At 38.7% G+C, this 9885-nt stretch overlaps 1 protein-coding gene across 3 annotated transcripts in view; it reads right to left on the reverse strand.

The window, feature by feature from the left end:
* Positions 1-9668, reverse strand: part of UBR1 (ubiquitin protein ligase E3 component n-recognin 1) — a 200475-nt gene extending 190807 nt beyond the window's left edge. For 2 of the 3 annotated variants that reach the window (XM_057488747.1, XM_057488746.1), the window contains exon 1: positions 9277-9667. In XM_057488747.1, the coding sequence (XP_057344730.1) occupies positions 9277-9357 (81 nt within the window). In that variant the 5' untranslated portion in view covers positions 9358-9667. Of the gene's footprint in view, positions 1-9276 lie in introns of all 3 variants that reach the window. The other variant, XM_036923690.2, reaches the window with a different exon arrangement.
* Positions 9669-9885: the final 217 nt, after the last annotated feature.

The following is a 9885-nucleotide window of genomic DNA, read 5'->3' on the forward strand; positions in this document are numbered from 1 at the left end:
TTTTAAAGTGGTAACAAGATCTGGAGACTCTACTGTTTTTCATTAAAAAAAAGTACTAGCATCTCTAGGCACCAAGAAATCTTTTGGTTATACAAAGTTCTTGTACTGCTATTTGACAGATCCATAAAGTTTAGAAAAAAGCAAAAAACAAAAACCCTAGTTCAACTGCTTAACCCATAGAGAAATCCTATCTACATCTGATAATTAACACCCTAAGCCTATCTGAACACTTCCGCTCAGCCAACTTCCACTCTTATAGCTCATAATTAAACCAAAATCTACCTTGCTGTAAATTTTATTCTACACTGCCTGAAATAGTCCAATATAATTTACTCTGGTCTTTCATCCAAAAGCCTTTTAAATAAATGAAGATAACTCTTATGTCTCTCATCAGCCTCTTTATTCTGGGGCTAAACTAGAATGCAGAAACCAAAGAAATCTGTCAATCCCTAAAACAAAATTTGGCCATCCTTAATGACATGGTGTCCAGACCATTCTCCATGTTGATCACTCTTTCACGGAACATGCACAGGGCACCAAAATGCTTTAAAAGAAAATACTATTTTGTTGGCAGCCACATCACATTACAACTTAGTGAGACTGCAGACAACTAAAGCCCTTAGATCAATCACAATAAGAGACCTAGTTCTATACACAAATACCTAGTCCTAGGCATAAGGCTTTACTTTCATCACAATTCAAATTTACTTTGGGAGCCTGATGCAATACTCAGCCTAAGAAGATTATGTATGGGTATCCTATAATATATGTTATCCCTGCAAGGTATTGTGCTGTTTATGAGTATGAAAATAAATCTACTATGTCTTCATGGCATTGAAAAAAAGCCAGGTCAAATACAGACTCATGTGGCAAACAAGGCCCCTCTCTTTTCTGTCCTGTTGGGAAAATATATAAACATGCTGTCAGAATTTAGTTTCTGAAAGTATCCTGTCTCCTCTAAGCCATTCTCTTCCTTTTTCCTCTTTGACCATAGATAGGTTCATGCTCCAATTTTCTAAGCTCTCCTTGAAGTCTTTGGATGAATGAAACCTGCTTTCCTATATCATGGGGTACACATCTAATGTTCTCTCTCTGCTACATTGAACATATATTTGCAAACCAACTAATATCCTTTATTAAATTACAAGGCAGAGTGTGTATAAAAGAAAAATACATCAATTAATAGATTTTCCCCCTTGTGGCTAAAGTCATTTCTAGCTTACCTAAGAATACCAAAATTTCAAAGGCATTTTAAAAGGTAGTCCATAAAGAGTCATTAAGTGGTTATAGCCCCACTCCTCCAAACAAGTCAAACAGACTTTGTTCTGAAGAATGGCAATAAGTAAGCTATTAGATGGAAGATCATATTCAAGTGATTAACAGTAGACTCCATTCTGGACAGGGACTATGTCATTCCCAGACAGCAAGCAGGCACTTAAGGAAGCACAGTAACCCTTCTGGAGTCTCTGAGCACACTTATTTAGTACAGTACTTTTCATAAGCACTTAGCTTATTACAGGGTGTAACTTAACATTAAAAAAAAAAAGGTTGTACCAAATGCTTTAAAAAACCATACACATCAAATAACTATTGTTTCTTCAAGAGGAGACCTGTTTTTTTGTTTTTTTGTTTTTAAAGTGGTTAGGACAAAATCAAGTATAAAAATCAAATGAGTATTCATATTTGAACTGACTGTTTATAGTTCATAATGCATGAGCAAAATCGAAAGTTTCTGTGATGACTGCCCTTGTACTGTTCACCATGTAACTTATTCACTATGTAAGAATTTGTTTTCCATGTAAGAACTTGTTCGTTATGCTTCAGAAGATTGGAGACTGACGAAAATTAGGCTTGGGGTGGATTAATGATTGTGCATTGAGCATTGACTCCCCTATACAGAATTTTATTGTTGTTAACAACCATTTGATCAATAAATATGAGAGATGCCCTCACAAAAAAAAAAAAAAAAAAAAAGTACACACTTCCAATTGTAAAATAAATTAAGTAACCGGGATGTAATGTATAGCATAAGGAATATAGTCAAAATATTGTTAACAACTTGGTATGGTGATAGCTGGTACCTAGAATTATCATGTATATAAATGTTGAATCACTGTGTTGTACACCTGAAACTAATGTAATACTGTGTGTCAACTACCCTTCAATAAAAAATAATTATCTACAAAAAAAAAAAAAAAAGTGGTTAGGACAGATTTTAATCACAAATATACTACTGCAATAGGGAAGAGCCCAGTGAGAACTAAACTCCACTTCAATTTGCACAAAGGTGACAGGGTGTTGTGGGTTTTTAAAAATTGATTTATCATTGATATACAATCTTATTTTGGTTTCAAATATACAACACATTTGTTCAATAGTTACCCATATTATTAAATACTCACCCCCACTAGTACAATTACTATCTGTCAACATAGGAAGACATTAGCAGAATCACTGGCTATATTCTCCATACTGTACTACCATGGCCGTGACCAACTTATATGATGATTGAGGATTTTTGTGCCCCTTTATCCCCCTCACCCTCTCCACCCACCCACCCTATCCCCTAACCCATGGTAACCACTAATCACTTCTCATGAGTCTACTGCTGTTTTGTTCATTGTGTTTTGATTTCTTTTTATATCAACAGGAGGCACATTAACTCACAGTATCTTCGAAGAACACAACCAATTCCATAGTAAATCAACTGAAGAGGTCTTAATATTTTGTCTTAAGCCTTCTGAGGCAATGGATTAAAAGCTTAAAGAAAACTGTTTCACAGAGTGCAGTGTATGATTAACACCTTTATAGAAATGCGTAAAATGATGGCAAGGGAAGTCTGAGGTAACCCTCAGATGAAGGTTAGGAGATTATGAAAAAACGACAGGCACCAAGCCCTGCTATGATCTGGTGACAAAACACTTCAGTTAGGTTTAAAAGACCTTGGTTTTTATCCTAGTTTTCTCATTCTTAAGTGTGTCCTTACTACAGAAAGCTGTGCTCTGGCCTAAAATAACATAGATTCAAATTTCTAAGGACTACCACCTCCATTGAAAATAGCATATATCTTCTCACTCCTTTCTCTCTATCTCAGTATTTTAAAGTCAACCATCAAAAGACTAATGCTATCTTTTAAAGATCCCCTTCACAAATAAAATTACAGATAATTTTTTTCCTTATTTTCATAATGGTTATTGCACAAACATAACAATAACAGGCTAAAAAAAAACCCACAGAAAAACTAAAATCCTCTCATTTGGGCACAAGGTAATTTTGGGGAGTAATGGAAATGTTCTGTATCCTGATTTGGTAGTAGTTACACAGGTTTATACATTTGTCAAAACTCATCAACCAGACACTTAAAGAGGATGTATTTTATTGCATATAAATTATACCTCAATAACATTAATTTTTAGAAAATCCTTCCTATTCAATTTTGAATTTTTTAGCCTCATTATCTCTTAACTTCCTTGACTCTTACCTCCACTCCACTCTACTTTAGCTGTCTCCTCATTCATTTACTCATCCATTCAATAAAAATTTTGGCTAGGTACTGAAGATACAAAAAACAGTTTATGTTCTCAAACAGTTTATTTCTAGAGGGAAAGACAGACAGTAAACAAGCAATGCTGAGTATAGCCCAAGACATGGTACATACAACAGGTATAAGGAAAGGCTGCTAGAAGAATGCAGACAGGTTCATCTAACCTGGATCTACCATCACAAAACCTGATGTGCCTCCATGTCCTCAAACTTCAAAATTCCCCTTTCTGACCATAATATAAATATTATTATACTTATAGGACCTTCTACTTATGTTAACATCATAACCTTTAATACCTCAAATTCCATGAATTCCCCAAGAACTCTTATTTTGGCTTTTCTTATCTCCGTGTTCAGCCTGGGCTCTAAGATTAGCTGCTATCCTAATATGCCCCTCATTGCCTCCTCTCATCCTCCATTCACAACCTCCCCCACTGTCACTACCAATTTGCTAAAATAAATCACTGATGTTGATCCTCAGTTATTCATTATGAGACTATAAATGCCTGCTCTATCAAGGACATGCTGGGATATATTAGTGAACAAGTCAGACATGATTTTTGCCTTCATGGAGCTTACATACTGGTGGGAGAAACAGACATTTAAATAATAAAGACAACACAGTAATTTCAGACTATAATTAAGCACAGAGGACATAATAAACAGTGCTTTGACAGAGCATGATAAGAGGAACCTATTTTTCAGACAGGGTATGAAGAAAAAGCAGAGGAAAAACATTCTAGGAAAAAAGAACTCAAGCAAGGCACAGGCCCTGAAGCAAGCCAGAGCTTGGTCTTGTTTTGGGAACTAACAGGCCAGTGTAGTTAAAGGTGTGAATGAAGAAATGAGGTGAGATGTAGGGACCAGACCAGACAAGGTCTTGAAGGACTTGTAATTAATATAGAATTTATTCCAAGTAAAATAGGAAGCCACTGAAGGATTTACACAGGAGATGGACATGATCTGATTTAGTCTTCAAAAATTACCCTGGTTGTTCTCTGAAGAATGGCCTGAAGAAGGCAAAAATGGAAGCAAAGAGATAAGTCAAGAGTCCTCTGCAGTTGCCTAAGCAGGAGATGGTGCTTAGAACTAGAGAGGTGGAGTGGAGACAGAGAGAGTTGTTTGTGTTTGAAAGCTATTACAGAAGTGTCAGCTACTGTGACAGGGATAACAAAACTCTTGATCTGCCTCCCTTAATTCTCCTATCAAAACCTGGTTCTCCCGCTCGGTATATGACACAACCATGGCCATGAGTACTAAGCCAAACACTGGGTATCCAGAAGTCACCTGTTTCTTCCCTTTTCCCTCATGCCAAATCTATAAGCATATATTTTTGCTTCTACCATACTTTAACATCTCTCTAAAATTCATCCAATTCTCTTCATGCTTAGTGATATTTCTCTAGTACAAGCCACCATGAACTATGGCTACTAGGAAACATCCAACAGTAGTTTCCTAATTGCTCCCCCTGTTTTAAACAATTACCAGACATCCAAGTGTTTATGTCAAGTAGGCAGTTGGACTTATGATACTGGAGCTATGATATTTACCTAGAGATATAAATTTGGGAACTGATTACATACAGATGGTATTCAAAGCCACAGAACTGGATGAAATCACATATGCAGAAGGTGCCAACAGGGAAAAGAAAAGAGCTTAGTACCATGCTGGGAAACATTTTCTGAAGTGGACTTAAAGACACAAGGCAGAAGTTCTGTCAGACTATGCCACACATTCTCTGAATTTCAATTTTCCTCAGTCCTCATCTTCCTGGACCCACAAGCTACCCTCTCCTAAAAACCACACCCTATGGCACTGCAGTACTCTCACTTCCTACCTATCCCTTTTCTAGGTCCTTCCCTGGTTCTTCCTCCATCTTCTACTTCGGAAATTCAATCACTCCTGGCCCTACTCTTTCTCCTTCTCTTTCCCTCTCATGTATGTCTGTGTTGCTGTGTATGCGTATGTATACACACACACTTTCCTCCTCAAAGACCATATCTATTCCCACAACCTCAACTGTCAACTCTATAGTGAAAACTTCCAAATGTCTGGCTAAGTCTTAGTCAAAATGAGGCTCACAGACCATGACTTCAGAATGAGCCAGGGCATGCTTGTGAAAATGCAAATTATTGGCCCCCAACCCAGACCTACAGAATCAATTCCCCTAACAGTTCTTAAACAATAGCTTTTATAAATGTCCAAGAATTCATACCTATTATTTTAATCAAATTGCATGCTAGGTGATACTAGGAATGTGAGAGCCTTCATGCTTGTTGACAGCAATATGACAGAAATGACCTCAGGTCTAAGAAAGAAGTTGAATTTAAGAATAACAGAAACTATACCCAGGAACAAAACTCTAAGGGAGTTGGTAAGATTTTTTAAATCTCTGTAACTCATTTATTTTTTTCTTTTCCTTGCCTCCCAATGGTGATTTAAAATATAAATTATTCAAACGTTAAAATATCTCTGAGCTTGGCGGAGAAAGACAGATGCCAAATGATTTCCCTCATTTGTGGAGTATAACAATGAAGCAAAACTGAAGGAACGAAATGGCAGCAGACTCAAGAACTCCAAGAATGAACTAATGGTTACCAAAGGGGAGGAGTGCGGGAGGGCAGGTGGGGAGAGAGGGAGAAGGGGACTGAGGGGTATTATGTTTAGTACACATGGTGTGGGGGATCACGGGGAGAACAGTGTATCACAGAGAAGGGACATAGTGGATCTCTGGCAACTTGCTGCACTGATGGACAGTGACTGCATTGGGGTACGGGTGGGGTCTTGATAAAATGGTAAATGTAGTAACCACATTGTTTTTTCATGTGAAACCTTCATAAGAGTGTATATTGATCATACCTTAATAAAAAATAAAAAATAAAAATCTCTGAGCTTGTTTTGCTTAATACCAAAGAAGAAGTAAACTGGAAAGCCAGCATCTTACTCCACTGCCAGGATAAAATTGAAGGTGGTAACTTTAAAAAGAAAAGGGAACTAGGAAGGTATTAGGGTACTTAAGTAGATAGAAGGATCCAAGCCAAATAAAGTGATCACGAGGCTTAAGAGTCATATGCCTTCATTGACTTCATTGACTCACCCTATCTTGTATTAAAATTCTTTGAGCACTTGTCTTACCTGTGTCCCGATACAGTGAGTCCCCTGTGACTATTCACTTCTCTTGGCACCTACCTACTACTTTGCAAAACCCAAGCCTTGCCCACAGAAATGTGGTATTTCTTGAAGTAAAGAGTTTGCAACATAACTCTAGCTTGATTCCTGTATTATTATCCCTAATTCCAAATAAGTGGAGTCCAGATTGATGACATTTTACTGTACCACCTGGAAGGAATTAATATCTCAAAGCTTTAAACAAAACACTGTTGCCAATAAAAAATTACAGAAACCCTTCTAACCACAGCACACAGTTTCTCCACTCCTAAGATATAAAAAGCACAAGCTTACCGAGTATCATAATTCTTCCAAGTGGTAAAGATACCTCAAGACAAATGCTGGGCATAGAAGCCACAGGGCATAAATATGCAAAGAAGTAAAAAGCTAACTTTTTTCAAACAATAAGGCTTCTCTCTCACTTACCAACTTCACATTTCCCTGTATGGCCCCGGAAGATGACTGGTTAGCCAGAGACGGGTAAGATTCCTCAAGGGAGGAACAACCTAAGACAGGCACAGTCGCAGGGGGGCCATCAGGTGAGAAATTGGGGATCAACAGAGGTGAGGCTTAGAACCTCACCCCCCCGTTCTGAGAGAAATCTTCTGCATACGTGGATGTTTTATTGCCCTGGTCTAGCTTGGATTAACACATAGTCTACAGGCACACACCTGATCATCTACATGTGCTCTCTTACAACACTAAACTATGTTCTCTACCTTTATCTTGTATCTACCTACCACTTCAGCATTTTATTAAAAATAATAATAATAAAGAGAGAAATGTGGTATCCACATATAAATCAAGTATAAAAACCAAATGAGTATTCATATTTGAACTGACTGTTTATAGTTCATAATGCATGAGCAAAACCGAAAGTTTCTGTGATGACTGCCCTTGTACTGTTCACTATGTAACTTATTCATTATGTAAGAATTTGTTCTACATGTAAAAACTTGTTTGTTATGCCTCAGAAGATTGGAGACTGACAAAAATTAGGCTTGGGGTGGAATAATGATTGTGCATTGAGCATTGACTCCCCTATACAGAATTTTATTGTCGTTAACAACCATTTGATCAATAAATATGAGAGATGCCCTCACAAAAAAAAAAAAAAAAAAAAAAAAGGACAGACTTCCAATGGTAAAATAAATTAGTAATCGGGATGTAAGGTATAGCATAAGGAATATAGTCAAGATATTGTAACAGCCTGGTAGGGTGATAGCTGGAACCTAGAATTATGTATATAAATGTTCTACCACTGTGTTGTACACTTGAAACTCATGTAATGTAATACTGTGTGTCAACTACCCTTCAATAAAAAATAATTATTAATAAAAAAAAAAAAAAAAAAAAAAAAAAAAAAGCACAAGCTACCTTAAGACCAGATGTTTCAGCTTCTAAACTTCCATATTTTATCTTCTCATTTCTACCCTCTTAAATAGATCCTTCCTCCTTCAATAACAGCGGAGAAGTGAGATGGACTGCTATTTGTGGTAAAGGATGGTTGCAAGCACTACCCTAATTGTTCACTTAACCTTTATTCCAACTCCCTCCCTACCTGATTTCTATCTCCCACCGGGTCTCTCCTGTCCCCGGGGTGGACTCTTACAGCTCATTCTGTTCACTCATAAAACAATGCTCAAGTGTGCACAGGGTTAAATACTTCAAGAATGCTTTAATTAAAACTACAAACCAAAAAATCTTCAGAAAGGAGTGTATATACCACACTCTCCTACATGCAGCAATAAAGACAAACTGATAGAACTCTCAGCATCATGCAGTGATCAATATCTGAGTATTTCCTATATTTGTCCCCATTAGATGCTTGGGGAGATCCAGAACATTCCCTAGTATTACCTCCTACCTCTTATTCTCCTTAGCTTTCTCCCTGCAGCCAGACCATTGATTCAATTTTGCTCATTATCTCTGCATTCCTATTCTTTCGAAATATAAAGGCAAAGTATAGATTCAGATATTAATTAGTGGTATTGCTCTTACTTGAAATGTCTAGAAGTCTCTTCTTCACCATTAAAAAGAAACGACAGATGACGGGTTTCTCCACCGAGCATTAAGCATGGGGTTCTCAAGATACTAGAAGAACTACAATTCCTGAACCCCACATCCTGACATAAGCAGACAGTGGCAGCACTCTTGTCACTATCAGGCCCCACCCAGCCAGCTATGCAATACAATACTAGATGTTGCGTCCTGGATTCCTGTCATCAAGAGGGGTTAGCACTGCGTCTATCGGAAAATGGCTCTTCCTCCAACCCCATCTCAGCCCCCACACCAGACCACCAAATAACATCACCAGTTCTTTCTACTCCAAGATAGAGAAATGCCTGAGCTCGTCACGACTAATAAATGGCAAAGTCATTATGTTCCGTAGACTTGGCCGACAGGAATGTGGGTGATGACTAACTTTTTATTCGGTGGCTTCCTTCCAGATCAATCCAGACGACTCCCCCTTCCCAGCCGCCATAAGGGGTGAAGCCTCACATCCTCCTCAGAGCATAGGTACGGACTAGCAGGGACAAAAGGAACTTGCCTACAAGGACTTACAGATGCCAGTCGCTGGGGGGTCTGGGGCAACTCGGTACAGATTTCCATCCTTTCCGCACCCCCGGCTTCATTGTCCGCCATCTTGAGGGAAACTGACACCCGCAGTTTCAGACCCCCGGCCAGAGAGACCAGCGGAAACCTGTGGCGGGTCCAAGAAACGAGGAGCGACACTTTTACGACGGCCCCTGAAGCCGGCTTTGACGCAGGAATGAAGAGCGGCTTCCGGCCCGCTCCCCGGAAGCAAGCGTAACGCCCCCAGGACGGAAGGATTTTCTTCTCTTAATTTCTTAGTTGTGGAGCGTGGGGCGTGAATGGTTGTGAGTCTGATTTCGGTGCTGGGAACTGTTGTATCTATAAGGCAAAAAAACATTCGTCGTATGTATTACGAAGGGAAGAAAACTATGAGGTGCAGAGAACCTGTTCTGGATCTCTTTCTGGCCAGTTTGTTGGTCTGGTGTGTTTTCTATCCCAATGTACCTGCAGTGGTTCCCCCAAGACCCTACAAAATGAAAAAGTACGCAAAGCTAGCTATTCCACCTTTAGGAATGTAGCCCAAGGGCACATGCGCACAAGAAAGCGTGGGCCCCAGCGCTTTTGGAAGAGGTGGTG

This window comes from Manis pentadactyla, chromosome 11 (genome assembly GCF_030020395.1).
Source record: "Manis pentadactyla isolate mManPen7 chromosome 11, mManPen7.hap1, whole genome shotgun sequence".
NCBI lineage: Eukaryota > Metazoa > Chordata > Mammalia > Pholidota > Manidae > Manis > Manis pentadactyla.